The sequence below is a fragment of the Telmatherina bonti genome, assembly GCF_933228915.1.
Source record: "Telmatherina bonti genome assembly, chromosome: 18".
In the NCBI taxonomy this organism is placed as follows: Eukaryota; Metazoa; Chordata; class Actinopteri; order Atheriniformes; family Telmatherinidae; genus Telmatherina; species Telmatherina bonti.
The window spans coordinates 25,701,499-25,722,360 of NC_136616.1; the positions used below are offsets into that span (position 1 = coordinate 25,701,499).

A 20,862-nucleotide genomic window follows, 5' to 3' on the forward strand; every position below is an offset into this window, starting at 1 on the left:
CTCGTCAATCTCTAAAACCTAGAAATTACTGATATTAAGTCACAATTTGATATGACTGATTTTACAAGAAATAGTTTGGCATTTAATATTAACAAAACACATTCTGGATATGATGCCATCAAACTTTCAAAAAACAGTTTTTAACTCAGTAAAAAGTGGTTGAACAGATCATTGGCATGTGACATTTTTCCCCAAATCACTGAAGATAGCGGCCATTAAGCAACTCCTAAAGAAAAAGACTCTAGAGAATGAACAGCTATAGATCTGTCTCTAACCCAGTGGTTCCAAAGTCCAGTCCTAGAGATCTGCTATCCTGCACCTTTTAGAAACAGCCCATCTGAAACACATCTGAAACAAATGGCTGAATTCTTTCATGCACCTGTCTCAGTCTGCTGAGGCCTGATAACGAGTCAATCGTTTGATTCAGGGTTTTGTGAGACGGGCTGTTTCTTAAAGTTGCAGGATAGTTATCCTAATAGTAATAGAGAATAACCCTGGTACGCAGGCTAAAAGAGCAGTCCTTACCGTACTGATTATTTACAAATCCCATACAAGTTTAGGTTCAGAGTAGATCTGTGGGTCAGAGAATATAAACCTTGCAGAGCTTTTAGATCCAAAGACTCAAGTCAGCTGGTCCAGGACAGAACCCAGACGAAGCATAAAGAGAGTATTTAGCTGCCAGAGATTAGTCTCGATTATACACATTTCAGTCAAATTTATTTTAACATGCAAGTCCAGAAGGACAAGAGATAACCCAGTATTTTTCACAAAACCCTTTTATTTTGTATAGATCCTGTCAAATCAGCTTCTGCCAGAAACAAGTGAACAGAGAAAGCTCTGCCCGATGCCCTGCCAGCGTGTTGCGTCTGATTGGTCAACTGCTCGGAGTAGTTATACTGAGAAGTGAAGGTGGGCGTGGCTTTATTATCGTAAACGTGCAGAACAACGTACACAGAGAAGATGACTAATCACTGAGTCCCTCTCCCGGCACGTCACTGAAAATTCAAAGCAGAAAAAACCTCTCTAAAACCAATTGTTTCTGTTACCATGGAAACCGAACATCAAGAGTCCTGGAAAACTCGAACATATGTTTAGGTGATTTTAAAAAAAAAAAATTAAAAAAATTAAAAAAAAAATGCTGCTGCTCATATGTCTGATGAGTATTCAACACTGTAGAAAGCGCATTTCTAGAAATAGCATAAACAAGTCTCTTTAGGCAAACATCAAATGTAGACACTTATGTCCAAGTTATATTTATCTTTTTCATGCGCAGATGCATTCAGTCAGCATTGTAACTAATCTTGCTTTTAATCATTTTATTTTATCATAGAATTATTGTAATTATTTTCTATTTGTTGCAGCCTTTTACTACTTGTTAGTGCTCTCCTTAATGCTTTTAACTGATGTAAAGCACTTTAAGTCTTGAGATGAAATTTCATAGAATAAACTTGTCTTATGTTACCATGTACTGCAAAAAATGACTGCATTTGCATCATAGTAAGCAGCGGCATGCTGGTGTAGTCCAAATCAGTTTACATATGGACACAGAGGACATGACTTCTCCTTGATGTCCTGCTTTTTCAGAAAGTACAAATGTGACACAGATACCTTCTTATTCTCTGACTAGTACAATGTAGACTCACTCTGCATGAGTAAGTCAGCTCACACAGGAGGAGCTCAGTGCGTGACCTTCTCAAAGTCAAAGATCATTTCTTTGGAAATTACACCCCATTGGTCGCTGTGTGTGGCTCTGTCTGTGCACCTAGCAACGATAGAGCTGGTGTTATGTCCTCCAGCAGCCAGGTATATCTGATTCTCTAACAACCAGCCAGTGGTCTCGAGTCTTACCAGCTAACAAGATGTGAACAGCGTGGGTACCTCATCAGATATTACTGCTAACACAAAAAGCCTTTTTAAAAACTGTAAACAGCAGGGGCATAAGCAAATTTTAAGGATGCTTTCTTGTTTATTTGTAGAATCAAGTCAACCAATGAAACCCCTATACAACTGATTTAATATTAACTACACACACGGGTGTAATGGGATGATTGCAATAGAGTAAGGTTTACCACACACATCCCCCCTCATTACTGCATCTCAATGTAAAGCTTTAAATGTTCAATGAGATGTCAGGGATTGGAATTTAATATGAATGCTTCACCCTTTAAACAGCAACATTGTCAACTTTCTCATGAAATTGGGTTTGTGTTATTGGAAGCTGTTTTTGTTTTTATTGTAGTGCAAGTTGATGTAAAAGTACTGTATGTACAGTAAGTAAGCTCCCATATTCTCCAGTATTTGCTCTATACCATTGACTTTAGATGTGCAGGAAACGGCAACTATACTGAGACTTATTTAACCTACAAGCTGAAAAAATGTAATATTCCAAAAAACGAGTTTTATAAATAAAAAAACTATAAATTATGCTAAATCTGCACTATAAGTAAATATGATTGGACTGAAATTACATTTCAATTTAGATTATATAGATACACTGAAAAACTTTAAGCACTGAAAGAAATAAGTTGAAACATTTGACAGTTGTTCTTAAGCAGATTCATACTTAAGCACAAAGCAGCTCAAGCTGTTCAAAACTGATTACACTGACTGACAGCTTTCTTAATGACAAAATTAAAGATAATGGCAATGAATCGACCAATGGGGGGGGGGGGGGGGGGGGGGGGATCAGTGTGGGGTGCAGGATGTTTATGGTGTGAATTTAGACATGTTTCTGGTGATAGGCAAGGCAAACAGTTCCCTTAATTAGGACTCAACCTATTTTCAAACTCTGAATTATTTAGGGGGGATGAGACACACATTTGGAACAACTTCCATACCTGTGCGCACACACACACTACACAGCAGCATTGTAAAGCATGTCTTTAATAATTTGAGTGACGCATGCAAATGTGTTCCAGTAAAAGAAATAAACAAGAGCAAGATGTCTGTCAGGCTGGGGAGGTTGAACTAAAGAGAGATTAGAGTAATAGTGGATGACACATTGAGGAGAGGAGATAACCGATTTGTAGGATGAGTTATGGGATGACGGTATCTCATTTCTGATACTCAAATTTGTACAGATGAAAGGGGGGTGCAAGGGAGGGAAAGGGTAGTGAGTTGAGTAGCAGTAGGTGGTGGAATAATAGGGACACTGGGGGGAGATGGAAACAGTTGGATTTGGCCTCATTAGGTGCCATCTTTTTATGGCGACATAAGGTGAGGCAAGAAAGAGGGAAAACAGGATAAAGCAAGAAGGAAACATTGGTGGGATGTTAGGATGAGGAACAAAAGTGTAAATGACAAGACTGGCTGGAAAAAGGAAAAGGACAATTTTGGCAAGGCAGAAAGAAATAAGGTGAGGTTTACAAAACAGGAATTCACAGACCACACACAGATCAAGATTGCATACGGACTAGTAAACTTGGCCTTGAAAGGTCTACCAACAGTAAATAAATTAGACACAAATGTTAATTATTAAGGTTAATTGATCACTTATCACATGAGTCGCTTTGGATAAAAGTGTCTGCCAAATGACTTGAATAGAAAAAAATAGGTGACAATGCTAACAACCAGTGTCCACCAATGAACTCACTTTGCTCAGCCTGTTGCTAATACAATGTCTTCATCTTGTTGTCTTCAACAATAACACTGATAAATTTAATATTTTATACAATGCATCACAACGATTTTGCATCAATGCAGCAACAAAACACCAACGCCGGTAAGTATATATTCTGCAGCTGCTCGCACTTCACATGATCTAGCCAACTGCAACAGCTGGCAGAGATGAAAGTCTCAAAAAAAGACCCAAGGCTGAATCCATTTCCAAACCTTTACTTACTAAACTGTAAAACTAAGCAGACCTACAGAAAATACATCAGTATCTCACTAGAAATATATTCATTGTCTCAGTGAAATCATGCAACATTACAGATCAACAATGAGTAAGCTTAAGACAAATGTCTATGGAAAAATAACATTGGCAAAAACTATTAGCACACATGCATGCATGAATGGACTTAAAAAAAATAACTCAACCATCAAATATCTGTGTTCAATTACAAATTGACAGGAGCACTTAGAAACAAATGTCTTCTGGTCATAAAGAAGAACATGAAAAACTTCTAGAGTTGGTCTGAGCTGACTATGGACAGACTGAAGGGAGAAAACTGCTTTAAAGAAAGAAATTGTGTCTCTACAGGGCTGCATTATCACACTTAACAGAAAGTCACAGCATAGTAATGTTTCTTGATTATCCGGCAAACTTTGGTAATGAGGTTGAAATGATTATTTATATGATGTTTGTCAATCAGTGTCTTTCTTTATTCAGACTCTAGGTCCATTAAAAAACAACAAAACAAAAAAAAAAAAAAAACAATACAGACATACAAACATATTTAAAATAGACAAGTGTACCAATGCTTCCACATAGACTGATACATCAATATCAGGACATTCAGATTTATTTCTGAAAAAAAATAGAAAACATGGAATTGCTAATTATCCAACTGCTTGTTTTCATTGAAGTAACAATGTGTATTAAAAAAGAAAACTGAGAATGCAACACATTGTGATGCATCATTCATTGCAAAATCAACTGAATCGTTGACAAGAGAATCAAAATCTAATTGAATTGTGAGATGCACAGTCCTAGAAGACGAATGCTGTTTCACAAACCCTCCCACTTCCTACAGCCAGTGCCAAAAAACAAGGTCTTTAAGAAGGTCAATTAAATCATTCTGATGTTCCTCCTCCTTCCACTGATCAGCCAATGTCAGTGGGCCATGCACTGTGTGTCAGAAGACTAGCTCATTATGGTTAAAACCAGTGTTTGCCTGCTTCGCCTCGTCACAGATAATGGGAAGAAAGGTTCAAACCTTGATGCTTAAAAACTGCATAATCATTGGGATGCCAAACACACTAATGAACTGTTCCAGGGTAAACATTACAGACTTGGCCAATATACTGTGCTCTGAATATGCAGGCTGTTAACTGGTAATAATGGTCAACAATACCAGGAAAAATATGGTCCGTCAAGATTGAGTGATTTGTTACTTCAAACTGGACATATCTGATGACATATGTAGTTAAAGGGAGGCAAGAAGGGCTAATCACTGCAAAAGGCACTGTACTGATCAGATACAATCATTCCCTACAAACCAGAAAAAGACCATTTCCCTCCTTTATCATTTCCTCAACCGTGAACAACAAAGTCACACTTCCTCTTCCAATCTTTATTTTACCAGAGTAACGTGCTTCTGCAAGTTTTCTTCATCATCCACTTATCACACAGCAGGAATAAAGGCTGTCCACCAGTGATTCATGGCATCACCTTCACATTGACAAAGCTAAGCTGATCATGCAGCGTATTTGCCAAAAGGCTGGTGGATACACTGAATTTCACAAGTTGCCCCTGAAAAAAATTTAAGTCACTATACAAAGACATGATAATTGAGGAAAACAGAAATATTTTTGAATGAAACATATTAAATACACTGAGTAGTTCTATTATGATTGTTGATCTAAATGTTGCTATTGTTTTTAATTATTGTTATTGATATTATGACTGCAATACGCCATTACTGTAAGTGCTTATTGTATTCATATAGATTACCACATAAAGGATTTTTTTTTTTTAATTATTATTATTATTATATTATTATTATATAGGTATTAATAATATACTGTGTTGCTACTGTTGTATTGCTATGGGTTAATATTGTTATTGATATTGTATTGCTCATCACTGGGGTGGGATTACATATAGGCTTATGCTTCTACCCATTCCTTTTGAACCTTTTGTCATCTTTTATTTCTATGTTTTGTTTTGGGTTTTTTTTTTTTTGTCTTTTTTTCTTATTTTTGTTTTTAGATTTCATTATGTTCAAATAAACTTTTCAATCAAGAAATATACTGAAGTAAAAAAAAATTCAAGGGGCTGCTTTATTACGGTCATCTTCCCCCTGCTTGTTTTGTACTAAAGCATGCAGTTCAACCTTCCATGTTTTCTTTCAATAGGACTGCTGGTGCTGCCATCACACAATGGCATCGTTTTCCCCTTATTGCCACATTTTTAAACCAATTCCTTTACTCGTATCTTACATAATGTCTCTTCTGTGCAATCTACTTGGCCAAAATACTTGATTGCTTAATGAGAGCATGCACAGCTTTTTCCTGCATTTCAACTTGAATTTAAGTGATGAGGAAACAGTAGAAAGAATTTTTTTAAAGGAAACTACAGATAAAGTTAAAACTTGACTTAAACTTTCTAGTGTAAAAAAGAGAAATTTAATGATAACTTCTGCTGTAGAGAAAATAATGTACATGATCAGTTGTGCTTAAAGCTGGTTAATATCAAACTTGTTATTTACAAATGCCATTTAACCCACAAAGCCTTACAATATAGTCAATTCTCAGCTAAATTATTTCTTCATCAATGCAACACAGCATGGGCAGGTATTCAGACCAGGATCCAGCCTGAGAGGAACCATACTGATGAGTTTTATTATAATTTAACCAACTAGAAAAGTTAGATAAAAGTTTAATTTTCTTCTGGCATTTTCTACCCAATTCATTTGCTTTAGAGCCTACATATTGATTTTACGTAGCGCATTGAGTTTTTAAACAAGCCATTAAATGTCCATTTACTTTTCTTTCATTTTAATAAAACATCAAGACTAAAAATTGTTCCAGTTTTTTTAATTTAATACTGTTTACAAAAAACAAAGATGCAAAACAGTACATGTACCATATCCGAGTCTACATGTCCAATTTTTACTTTCTACAATGAAAAACATGCTCCCTGTGTTGTGCACTTCAACTCAATTCATCCCTCCTTCCTCCACTTCCATCCATAATACCAAATATTTTACCTCTCCTATTCTTTCCATCTCTACAAGCTCTTCTCAGACTGAAAAATGTTTGATAGTCTATCAGTGAGCAGAGAAGAGCTGATTTTGGCTCTTTATGGAAGAAATAACCTCTCTTTCTAGCAAAGTGTACAACTTCTGACCTGTCCCACTGACACATAGCAGCTCTTTGACAGAATTCAATACAATGAACAAGCAGCAGCGCCACACAAAGTTGGAGTTTTTAGCTCAAACTCTGATGCAGTGCAACTTCACCTGAAATCTGCTGAGTGAAGCAGATTTGCTTCTCCAAAATTTAGGGCATGTGTTTGAGTTAATTCATCTTCATTTTTCAAAGCCAATTACACAACTTGCCTTAGGTGCTTCCAGTAAGTAAGAGCACAGAAAGCGACATCTTTTCCCCTCATGTCCTTCACCCGTGTTGTTTCGTCACTGACCTCCACTAATCACTTATTCATGTGTCGCTTCAATGTGGGAAGCTTTTCTGTGTTTTGTTTGGCTCATTCATATTGCATGCTTATAGCAGGGGGGTGTTGATGTTAACCTACGTTTGCAGTGCGTGCGAGCACAACAGCACAGCTAAATTAGAGTAGGTGGGGAAGGAGAAAATGGGAAAAATGAGGGAGTTGCTTGAGAGAGAAATGGAAGCCTGGCGAATAGAGAGATTAAAATGGGTCCAGGGGCGAGGAGGAGTGCTTTTAAAGGAAGGATAAGGATGTGTGAAATATCGACAGTATTTTAAGAGAAGTGGTAGGTGGGAGTCAAGAGTTGAGCAATGCAGGTGGAGAAAATACAGGGCAGATACAATATAGAAGTCCTTGAAATGGAGGATCACAAACAACTTCATGACTTCTCTACTTTCACAGTGTAAAGAAATACATGCTGAAAGTCAGATTGCCACATAATGGGGTGTAATTCAGATAGCGTATACGTTTGTGGCCAGTGAACCCCAAGTCGATTAGCTTATTCCAATAAAACACGAAAACATTTTTTTCATTGGATAAAAGCGTTATTTTGAACGAGTCAAGATAGGATGGTTGTATTTGGTCTGATCACTGAGCCACATTAACTCCTAACAAACTAAAACAAGTGGCCCTGGGAGACAAATTAATGGACTCAAATTCAATTTAAATAAATCCATGTGTTCGACAGAACCATTCATTTTCCCTGTGATCAGAAGAAGACACAGCTGATGTGTTTAATTGGACAGCCAACAGTGCAAAGCAAATTCAATCACATCCAAGGAGTCAAAAATCGCTGTGTTAAAAGTCATCGGGTATTTTATTCACAGCACCTACAAGTTAGATGGAAGGGGTCGTTATAGCTTCATTTGCTGGAGTTGCTAAATGGAGACCGTTCTTCAATTAAAAAAATACAAGTTAAAGAGAGAAAACTAGAAAGCAAAGTCAACCCAAGACCGCAATCAAAAACACAATTCAGAGAAACTGCATTTGAAATTATTTTTGATTGTACACCATATATGGTACAACACAGTTGCTGTTTGATTAGGCAGTTCTGGTTGTCAGGCCTGTAGGTTTTAGAGGTTTCTCTGAACACACCTATTTCAAATTGATGAATCACTGTGCCGAAATTTAATTTTAAATCAGATGTAGGAAAGATGTAGAAGGAAACAACCTAAAAAAGAAAACGCTCCTCTTTATAACCAGAGTTGCATTATTTAGTCCAAGAGTAGGCTCTCTTACTCTGCAAGGACAGGTCTTTGGGTTCACCAGCTTGTTTGCCAGCCAAAGGAATCAGTGGAAGCACCATATGTAACCAGAACAACATCAGATCAAAGTTATCTGACTGCCGGCTGTCTGTAAGGTCAGCAACAGCAGATCCCTTGTTAGGGGCAATTCAAAAATACCAATCCCAACAAGATGGTAAGATTTATTTCTGAAGATATGCAGCCAATTGACATTGTTTTACAGGAGTTTCAGGAAATGATCTAACGAGAGCCAGGATACATGACAGTTAACATCCTATGTAACAAGGAACAGCTGTCCATGTTGCAGAAAGCATCAACAATCTAAAGGTGTGTGTGTGAGCACACACTCTTAAGAGAGGGATCCTGACAAATGCATCTTTCAAGTTCAAACTTCTGGGCAAAGTGACAGTACTAAGGCTGTATAGGTGCCCTAGTTTTGGCAGTATCATGCCATGGAGACGTATTTCCACAAGCAGAAACAGGAAAAACTAGTCAAGGTTGTAGGAGAGCTCAAAGTAGAGACACCTTTAATGACAACTTAGTTTAAAGTGCTTCGATTTAAGATCTGCAGCTTAATGACCCAAACTTTATAACTAAAACAACCGTTGCAAGTCCTCAGAATAACTATGAATGTCCATGGGTCCTATAACAAACGATCCAACTTGAACTCGATTAAATATCTCTGATGTGACGTGAGAATAAAACTGACGATCCAACCTGACATAACTAGAGAGGATGTAAGGAAGAAAGGCAGAAAATCCCCAAATCCAATCATTCAGAGCTTGTCACATCATGCCTTGGAAGACACAAGAGACTGGAATCACTGCCAAAGATCCTTCAAGTCAAATCTGAGAGAAGGGTCTGAATACTTTTTTCTAAAATGCTCTTTAAGATGTCATTATGTGGATTGATGTGGAAAATTTGAGGGGGGGGGGGGGGGAAATGAATCTGAATTCACTGTAGATGTGTGTAGACAGAATGTAACGTTATGGATGGATACACACTCATAATGACCACTGTGCCTCCTCATGTGTGAAAACTGACAAAGAAAGTCACTGCTCCTCTCCCACTGAGGCTAAAAACAGCATTCCACCCTCCGCAAGGAAAATTATTTCCAAAAAAATACTGAAAATATCTGGACATACAGAAACAAAACTCCTCATACAGAAACACAGAATTTAGAAAATGTCAATACCTGATCGCTACAGATGTGTGTTCATGTAAGATGTTCTCCAATTTATATACAAGGTATATTAAATTGACTATTAACACACATTGTGCTTGTGTATATTGCCAAGATGAAACAATGTAAATGTTGAGAAATGAGAAATGAGAAATCTGGGATGTAACACAAAAGCAAAAACCTGTTCAGTCACCTTCGAAACACTGAGTTTCTCTGAGTTCTGGATATATACCTTCTGCGTTGGCTTTTGTTTAATTTACCTTATTTTAAAACTAATTCTATGACAGAGGTAGGAAGGGCTGACACTGTGGTCTAACAGGGCAATATTTCAAATAGTTTTTGGGAATCATAGATGTCTTTTCTTTTGCGTAAAAGTAGAAAAAGACTAAATGGATTGTTAACGGTGTAAAGTTTAAAAAAAAAAAAAAAACAGCATAATGGGATGAGGGGGTGTTGGTATCCATGGGTAACTTACCCATCTGTGAAGGCACCATTATCATTGAAAGGTACATATGTCCTTGTCAGAGACATTCCTGCTTACATCAGCATAAAAATGACAAGCCACATCCTACATGTGCAGCAACAGCATGGCTTTGTAGTAAACTGGTACTAGACTGGCCTGCCTGCAGTCCAGACCAGTCTCCCACTGAAAATGTGTGGTGCATTACAAAGCACAAAGACCCTGGAATATTGAGCAGCTCAAGCTGTACATTAAGCAAGAATGGGGAAAAAATGCTTCCTACAAAGATTCAGCAATCAGTCCTCAGCTCCCAAACTGTGTTTTTAAAAGGATAATTGATATAACACATTGGTAAATGTGTTGCAGTCATGTATCTTCTTTAAACGCTCTCTCTGTACCCTGATATAATAGTTTTTAATTGTTTGTACATGAAATGTGCTATACAAACACATTTGCCGTCTACATCATCCCAGAGTTCATCTACTGCTTATTGTCATTTTCATGGTTTAAAATGGTGCTGCATCCAATAAAATCTCAATTTCAAATCAACTATAACTAATATTCTACATGAACTGTATACTTGTGACATATAGAAGATTTTCCATGTGATCATGTTACTTACTTACTGAATCATATGTCTGATCCTCATTTCAATTATAATATGTACCACATGTGAAGACAGTTAGGTTTCAGGTGTAAACTGAGGAACATGTACAATGAACTACCCCAGCGCAAAAACGCCTACATAGCATGCCAAGTTGAAGCCTACCTCGATCCTTCCGGTGTCTGGCTGGAACCCTCTGGCTGGGTCTTCGGTTGTCACTCTACACTGGATGGCACAGCCATTCACCCTGATCTTGTCTTGTTTGAGGCCGAGTTCTGGCAAGCTGCGGCCCTCACACACATGCAGCTGAGCATGCACCAAGTCCACACTGTTGCAGAAAGAGAGGAGATGAGGTTACAGACTTTATGACAAGCTGGGCAAAATATACTTTTACATCAGAAATTGTTCATATTTTCTTTGTATGAAGTCTAACTTACAGTATAATACAGGTATTTTATTAAAAGACTATTTGCTAACATAATCAATGTATGCAACACACGCTGGAGCTAGGAGGAGCATGCATTCATACACAATCTGAGGTACAAAAAATTGTTTTTACTTATGGGTCACTGAAAATGAGAATTTAAATTTATGCTGGACAATGTAAACTTTTATTTTGCTTCCATGTCCGTGAGCTGCAATCCTTATCAAGTTGGGTTCATCTATATGCATTTATTTAAATATTAAGCTCACAAGAGACTTGCCAGGTTAATATCTGTGACCTTGTACAGTCCTATGCACATTATTAATGTATAAAAAAACACAGCCGTAGGAAAGATGGGAAAATATTTCTTAAAAGTGCTGCATCAAGGCAGCCAGCTTCCAACACGAAGAACTGGCAAGCTTTCCATCCTGATGGGTTACTGCAGACCCATAATTCACATTGCAAATCATTTTTAACTTTGTCTTAACTGATGTTCCCTAGAGTGTCAATGATCTGGCTTCCTCTTTCTGGCTAAACTGATACTTCTACATAAATGTTATGTGAAATACTGTATGGTGATAAGAGATGCAAATGACTTCAGTTTTTTCTGCTTAAAAGCCCTACCTATTCACCCCTAAAAGAAATTATATGAGTCACTTCACAAAAACCAAGGAAAATGTAAATGTCTTTGCAAATGGAATAAGAGCTTTATGTAGTCCTGCTAATGCAAAGTCCAAACAAAAATAAGCCTTGAACTCAAAGTGCAAAAAGTAAAGATGGGTTCTTTTGCCTCATCTCTCTCATTATTTCATATTTTACAAAACTAAAAGATGTATTGTTTATAATACTGAAAAAAATGTTTAACATTTTGGGGGTGTATTTCAAATTCTGAAGACAAACAAAAATGACCCATGGAATCCACTATTTCATATTTTAAAGTTTTATGAACTCACACCTTATAAATTTAATTATATTTGTTTAAAACATCTGAGCATGAAGCAAGAGCACAAGTCACTCCCCACTGTTGTGAGTTTGCATATTCATGAAAAGTCATGAATGGGATTTTTAAAAAGCTCTTAAGACAAGTATACAATCGCAAACAAAAAAAAGTTGACATGTCAAATTAGTGTTTTCTAATGAAATTACTGTATAATTCTGCAAATTACAGATAAATAGAAGCGTTAGTGTAATGCAGGGGCACATTTGGCAGCAATGCATACAGTTCCTTACATATGAATTAAGTGTGGCCCAGTTCTCCTTATTTTATCTAATTTTGTTTTGTTTTGTTTTTTTATCTTTGCATAATTCCACTTTGAAAATATTCAGCAACACTGAATGAACAATGTCCCTTGAGGCTTTATAAAATTCATTGTATACTAATACAAGTCCTACAAATTGTAAGGCCTGCAGCCACGTCTGCTCCTTAATGCAGCCAGTTGCAAAATTAGTACCTCGTATCATTAGTAAGTTTCATAACATGACTAAATTACCCACAAAAAGATGAGGCCAATTCGCCCCAAGAGAGACAAGACTTTTGCCACAGCGCATGGACATGGGTTATGATGGCAGGAAACGCTGCTGGTTGTAACTACAGGCAAAAGTCAGTGTCATAGAATGTGGGGGATTACCCACAGATGGCAATTGGGATTGACCAGAAACATCTACACAGAGGCAGAGCCGGGCACCATCAGAGATAAGAGTTGGCAGCTCAGACTTATGGGGGAAAAAATGTAGTTAAGCTGCACAGCTTGATCAGATACATTCTGAACAATTTCTGCAAAGATTGCCCTTTTATGATTTATCTTTCCAAACAAGGGCACTCAATGACATCTGCACTTCATCTGTATTTGCCAATACAAGTTTAACAGATTTGGGAGAGTTCATTAAATATAATAAATGTCAGAAAATAAAGTTACTTTTTTCTACTTAGTGTATTTTGTCTGGAATTTCAAGTAAAAAATAAAAACAAGAGGTATATTAAGCACCATTATCACACATTGCTATACACAATCTGTGGTGTGGTTTGGTGACCTCCTTATAAAGCTCCTAATGTGTCATTACAATGCCAGCTTTATTTATAAAAGCACTTTACAATAGCAACCACTGAACAAAGTGCTAAACATAAAACAAAAAAAATTAAAACATTACCATTCAAAGTTACTTGAGTATTGCTGCAGATTTACAATTCATATGTAAAGAATATTGATTTATTTTAGGGCTGGGCGATATGACCTTTTAGTAATATCCCGATATTTTTATGGCATGTCACAATATACGATATATATCTCGATACTTTCCTTAGCCTTGAATTAATGCTTTGGTGCATACAATCACATCAGTAAGATGATTTTGTGTCTCCATTAAAACATAATTGTTCATACTGCATGAAGATATGCTGGATTTTAAACATTCATGCCAAAAGGATGAAATTGTAACCAAGCAAATTGATCAAAACCATATTTATTGAACAGTTAAAGCAGTGGCACAAACATGTCATTTTAAAACAAAATAAAGTGCCTTTACATGATGTAATAAATGCAACGTATGAAAATAGGTGCTGTAGGGGGTGACTTTTCAAATGATGAAATAAATTTGTGGTACTACTACCTTTTGTGGCGACATTTTTGCGACATACTTTGCATACGACAGTTGTTTGGTCAACATCTTCTCTCCGGTATCCAAACCACCACCAGATGAAGGATCCTGTACTAGTTTTCTTCTATTCTTTTCTTTTTTTGCCACTGAAATAGTCTATCCTTTTGAAAAATTATTTTGAATACCATTAAAACCACATTGTATAAATCAGCTTTGTCTTGCTTTATTAAATGTTAGATTGTCAAATATCAAATTTAACCAAAGGATTGTTATGTTTTGTGGAATTGCTAGCTGCATGTCCAACCCTTTATCTGGGCTTGGGACTGCACAGTAACCCAAAAGAGACACTTTGACAGAGATATGTTTTTTTTTTTTTATTTGTGTAGTTTTCTAACTTTTAGTTTAGTCTTTTAGTTTTAGCTTGCTTTGGGTTGAACAATTATAAGGCTTTGCTTTATGGATAGGTTTTTGAGTTGTGTTTTTTTTTTTTTTTTTTGTTTTCCTTAAATCGCACAGTTTAGCGTAGAAATCAGTCTTATAATACAGGCAGTATGTCCTCATATCTCCAAATAAACGGCTTCAGCCAACTTTTAATTCAGGATTTGATTCCCACTCCTTTCTGTACTTTCTAGAGACATGACGAGCTAGATAAATATGCTTGTGTCACACACAGTGGATGAGGTGAGTAACTGACAGAGGCTGTGAATGTAATCAAATAGAATTAATTATTTTTGCGTGACGTGAAAAACGTTGCAATTTACGTCCCACTCTGTAATCCAGAGCAGGATCAGTGGCGATTTTGGCTGTTCATTGTGACTGTAGGTGGAGTCGTGCAGGTGTCCTCTCTGCTCCTCTGACTGGCTGCAGCTGCAGCCGGAGCGACTGAGTGCTTTAGGACGGGGAGAGACACTCGTTCCTGACAATAACTTTACAATATGCGCTTTAAAGTCAGTCGCCAAAACACCAGGAAAGTCTCCAATAACTCCAGTAAAAGTCGATAGATTTGTCGCAAGTCGCTTTTCACAAAAAAAGTTGCCAGATTTAGCGAGAAAGTCGCCAAGTCGGCAACAGTGGCTACACGCTGCCTCTCATGATGTAGCACGTAGCTCACATTATGTACGTAACTAGGTGAGCTTGCTTTTACTCTCTGTACAAAGCGGTGGAGAGTCGAGGAGGAGGGAGAAAACCCCGCCCACAGCTAAAAACACATGCGTGTCAACAGGATACTCGAATATGACGAATATAGGCATTTTCTATATCGCACAGAGGACTAGCCACGATATCTCGAGTATATTCGATATATCGCCCAGCCCTAATTTATTTGATGTTAATTTAACAGTCCAGCAATTATTTTCTCTCTTATTCTTGAAATTTAAAGTGGAACTATTATGTGCATTTCAGACTAATTTATTTTATTTCTGAGACCAGAAGGGCTGGGATTGATCGAGTTATTGTCACAAATCGCTTTATTTACTTCAGAACGACCCTCTCCGTAGGCTGTCAGATTAGCCTGCGGGCAAAACGAGTGGATTGAGACTCTTCCGCATTAAGCCCCGCCTCCCGCCACTGCACTACATTAGGCTTAGGATTAGGCTCATATGAACGCAATAAAAAAAACAAAATACAATGTCAACACATAGCATACAGTCCTACATGTTGGAACCTGAATCAGACCCTGAAAACGAAGTGGAAAACAGCAACCCACAGCAACGAATGCAGCAGGATGTCTCTCTTTGGTAAACTCACCAGCCATCGCTGGAAATAACTTTATCCAACGTTTTCCACCCACCTGATGTATTTGTACATGTCCTTGTTAACCAGTAGAAGGTAACCAATCACCGAACCTTATCCCCCGGGACGTCACAAGGATTTCCAAGTAGAAAAAAAACTCTAAAAATTATGCATTTTTCGTCGCCATGGAAACCAAACGGAGAGAGAGCTGGAACTCAAACATGCGTTTAGGTGATTAAAAACAGTGCCGTTCACATGTCTGATGAGGATTTAACACTAACACTGTAGAAAGCTCAGAAAACTCCAAATACCATAATAGCACCCCTTTAAGTTAATTTCCTGATGAAACATGGCAACACGAGTGAAGGAAGTGAAAGACTGGAGAAGTAGTGCACTGTACTAACTGCAGCTGTCTGCTGGACATCTTACAGGTATTTGTAACCACAGCATTACAATATTAGAGTCTTATAAAGATAAATGCACGGACAGGTTTTTCTAATGATGTGACACCAGTTCTTTAATCCTTGGTGTGTTTGGTAAATGATAAAAAAGACTAAAATTCAGATATTAGTACATGATATTAGTTCTGACTCCTGGCTTGAACGTTAGTTTTTAACTTTGCTGTTTGACGTTGCAGGCTGATTTTTTTTCCCCCCTGCACTCCAAACTCAGTGATTTCTGTTTTTTTGTCATTAAATTGAATAAAGTTCTGGCTCATCTGACTCTGCAACAACTTCAGGTAAAATCACTAACATATACTCTACACTTCTCATATTTATACAGCAACATCCCTTCCATTAAATTCTACCGATCTTTGTAGAATTGGCAGATGAACATGAAGCTAGTAATAAAAAAAAAAAAAAAATAGATTAAAAAAAAAAACAAAAAGAAATCACAGGACAGCAGTTTAATACTAGTGAAGGCCCACCATGACAAAACATGTCTGATGAACTGACTCGCTTCCTGCCTGGAATAATAAAGAGCCATCAACCTTTTCATGGCCTACCTGATGACCATTCATACAGTTAAGATGACTAATTCAGTCCAAATTGTAGGTTAATCATGCTAAAAAAAAAAGTAAGATATTCTTCCCTTTAAAGATAAATTATTTTAAATTCTCAGAGTAATTTGCAAAAAAAAAAAAAAAAAGAAAAAAAAGAAAAGGCTCTATTTAAAATACAGTGGCAGCACACACTCCAGCATAACCTCTGATGTTCTCCATTATTGGCCTGACTGGTCAGAGCTCTTTTGGCAACTTTAGGGCTATGACATTATGGCCGATCACACATATGGGGGTGTGTATAACTTCTTCAGAATTCAAAGTCTAATCTTGCAGGTCTTCATTCCCATTTTCTCTAACTGGTTGCCACTTGAACATAGTTATAGCCCCAGATAAGCTTCCAAAATGTATGACCTCTACTGAAGCAATAAAAATCTGACAGCATCGAATGTGTCCTGGAATCGGTTCTTGATATTCTGTTAGTACCTTTCTTTACCTCACAGCCAGACATTTTTTGGCATTTGGTTGTGCAACAATCTTGCTTAAGGCTACTGATGTGCCTCCAGACATTCTGCATTTGCTTTCTCATTAATTCAGTCTACTAGAGATACACTGAAGACACACACAAACTAAAATGCAGCACCACACAGAAGCTAAGTTAGTATGGGCTACCTTTCCATAATCATGAGCTAGATTTAATAGCAGTAATTATACTGGCTTTGTTAGAGAATGAGTAGTGTTAATCCTTCCCAGTGAAACAGATGCATATTGTGCGATTCATTTTTTTTACCTGACACTATATGGTCGAAGCAGTATGAAATATTAAACCAGGTACACACCTTTGCACAAACAGTTGTCCAAATATTTTTGTTTCAACAAGAAACCAAATATTTAGATATTTCAAGTCTACTTATGTAGAAGAAAAATATATTTCCTACACTTAGGTGCTAAAGCTTCACATTAAAGGATACCAAAACAAATCAGTTCTAATGCTCTTGGCAAAACCACTTCAAAGATGAAGAAAACACTTTCATCTCAAGTCTAGGTCAGGACCATGTATATACTGTTTATCCACCAGTACAAATGCCCTATCCAAGCTGAGGCAGGACCTAATGGTCCAACACACTCAGCCTTATGGTAGATATAGTGGCAGCATAACATGACAACATTAACTGGGTCAATTTTACCGCGTTATTATCCACATATGTTTGCTGGTGTAGAATATTATCACTCAGAACAACAAAGCCTGTTCTTCTCCAAGATGTCATGTACTCTGAACATCACATGTTAAAGGTAGAGTATGTAAAATTTTCAATATATTCAAAATAAATTAACTAAAAAAATAACTACAATCATAATTCGATAGTTTTTTAAACATGTAGGTTCCAGTCTGTCCATATTTGATGCGTTATTAAATTACAAGTTTCATTAATGACAAAGACCCTTCTTGAATGTTTTCTGACCAGTTTTTAAAAAAAAAAAAAAAAAAAAAAAGTACTTTTTTTTCCCAGCTCCCTCATTGGAGCTGGCAAGGAGGAGGGGTGAGGGGTGAGTTTTGCTCATCACGGCCAACCTGTGGTCGTTTGTGGAGGTAGCAGTTTTGTGGTTTTGCTCACGACCTGGTGTTTGCCACCTGGTGGTGGAAATAATCACCTTGAAATCTTACATACTCTGCCTTTAAATCTGCATGAAGTCATAAAATCTGAATGCGTTTTGATACTGCACAAATGAAATTATGATCGATTCTGGCCAATCAAGATTCATGTCTTGTAGCTATTTTAAAGAAGACACAGTAAATTTTAGACATGGTTTTGTTAAATGCTGAGAACTAGATGCCAGTCAAAAAATAAAATAATGCAGGAGGAAAAGAGAGCTTGTGACTTTGCAGAAACAGCAGCAATTTCCAGGTGCCTCTGCAAACAGTTTGCCTTTATAAGGATTTTATTCTTTAACCTCCAAGAAGTCTTAATTCCACATGCATTACGTATCTTACTATGACATCATCAGGTATGCTCAGACTTTATAGGTCATTTGTAATGTTTAAATGTTTGACACTGCAGAAACATACTTAATATTTAATATACCTATACTGCCTCAGCATGTGTACCTCTTTCATATAGCAGCTTTGAGATTGTTTTAAATCACTAATTAAATGCATCTTCAGTATTGCAACACAGATGGAGCTGCTGCAGCTCAGGAGAAACAGCAGTCACCTGCCAATCAGGAGGTTGATGGTCCCATTCCAGGCTTAGCTATGTGTCACTGGCAAAACACACAATGCCTCTAAAGCATTCAGTGTGTCAATGTATATATAACAGAAAATGTGTGTGTGTTGGTTGGTGTGGGGGCTGCATGGTCCGTAAGATCAAACACATACTTAAATGCTGTGGTGAGTTGGGATACATGTATTCCTGCTCCATGTGTGGCCAGCAGACATCTGCATTAAAAAAAAAAATTAAAGTCTAAATTTTCAGGTTAAGTGCATCAGTCAGAATTGTTTGGGACAGATTAGAGTTAGCAGCTGCTTTGCGTTACTTTAGCACCTTCAAATGGAAAGTTCATACTTTGAATACTTTTAAGTCTAGTTTTTTTTTACCTCTCTTGATATACCTCATCTCTTATTCCAACTTACTATAAAATATAGCCTTGCTTCTTTTAGTGCATATTAAAACAAATAGCTTTCAAGGTAATCCTTGAACATTTATTATTTTTGGGAATATAGTAGATATTTCATGCTAAAAGCCACATCTGTTTTTGTTAGGCTCTGGCATGTATTCATAAACTACACTAGTTTCTTTATCCACTGGTCTTCATTTCACAAATTTCTCTTTGACACCTAGCAGATTTATTTCAACACATTGGCCTTCAAGCTTATGCATTTTCTTTTTTTTTTTTTTTCAAATAAACTGAATTTATTTTTTATTCATAAACGTATCTTAGTTTTGCAGCCTCGTGTTAATCACCACAGTGCAATCTTTCAGTCCTGTTCTTAAACGTTCATCTTGCCTTAAGAGGTATTGCCAACCTGGAGGTCGCGCTTCATGAGACAATTTCACCTCACATACATGCTAATAGGTGATGAATATGGCATGAGTAACTGATCACATAAGACAGCCTCTGTTCCTGTACAAGGAACATTTATGCATTTCAAGGGAAAGAATTTACATCCTCTTCTGAAGCTGATCATTACAGAATTACTGCAGGCCATCTCCAGTCAGAGAAGGTTTCATTAAAATGTAATTCTATTTAAATGAATAATCTCATCTGCCCTGAGCTATGATCAGGCTAGATTGTCACAGATAAGATCAGAGCAGAGGGTGTATAATGCAGTGACCTGTGACAAAGAGGTGAACACCTATGCACACACTATTCTAATTTTCCATTAAAGTATCATGATTTTAAAATTCCATACATTTAAGAGCTCACTTTCATATTCATCAGACTACAGATTTATATGTTATTCAAGGAGTTTCTATGAAGAGAAAGGGAGGCAGATTCTCCAGGTGTCCATCCATACTCATAAAACCAGCTCCTAATTTGGTTTTGGGAACAGGACACCCTCTTCAGCTTTAACATTTGGCTAAAATATGTCCTTTTTGATGATTGTGAGGGTTGCTTGGGTGACCATTCATGATCTCTCTGGTCATGCTGCCATAGGCTTAGGCTGCTGGGAGGCATCTCATGATGCACCAAGCATCTCCCTGCACTTTTACTTTGCCCTTTGTTCTCTATGTCTAAATTTATGACACTGTCATTCATTTGGGCTCATCTTTAACTGTAACTGTGTTTCCTGAGCAAGGCAGTTATCTATGAATTGCAGCTTTCACAGATAATGAAAACTGGATTAACATTGATCATCTAATAGATGCGCTTTAGAAAATAATTGGACAACAATAAATTGGACCGAAATGTACTGTATTTTGCATTTATTTAACCTTAAAAACCAGGCAGGACACATTGACAACAAAACAAGAGGGGGGCCTTGTGATGACTCATGACATAGCACCATAAAAATGAAACTGACATTTGACATATGAATGGCGATATTTATCATATTGCCTTCGCATATGTTGGCATACACAAGAACCACATAGTCAATTGACAAATCACTGCATTATCACTATATATGAAAAATACCTCATAACCTCATAATTCAGGACACACACACACACACACACACACACACACACACACACACACACACACACACACACACACACACACACACACACACACACACACACACACACACACACACACACACACACACACCATGAAAGAGTACTAA

The 20,862-nt window shown here is 37.1% G+C and overlaps 1 protein-coding gene across 2 annotated transcripts in view; it reads right to left on the minus strand.

Moving 5' to 3' along the window:
- The window catches only part of pcxb (pyruvate carboxylase b), a 320,178-nt gene that overhangs the window by 205,533 nt on the left and 93,783 nt on the right, over positions 1 to 20,862 (minus strand). For both annotated transcript variants that reach the window (XM_079257650.1, XM_079257649.1), the window contains one exon: positions 10,990 to 11,152. In XM_079257650.1, coding sequence (XP_079113776.1) covers positions 10,990 to 11,152 — 163 coding nt within the window. The remainder of the gene's footprint in view (positions 1 to 10,989; positions 11,153 to 20,862) is intronic.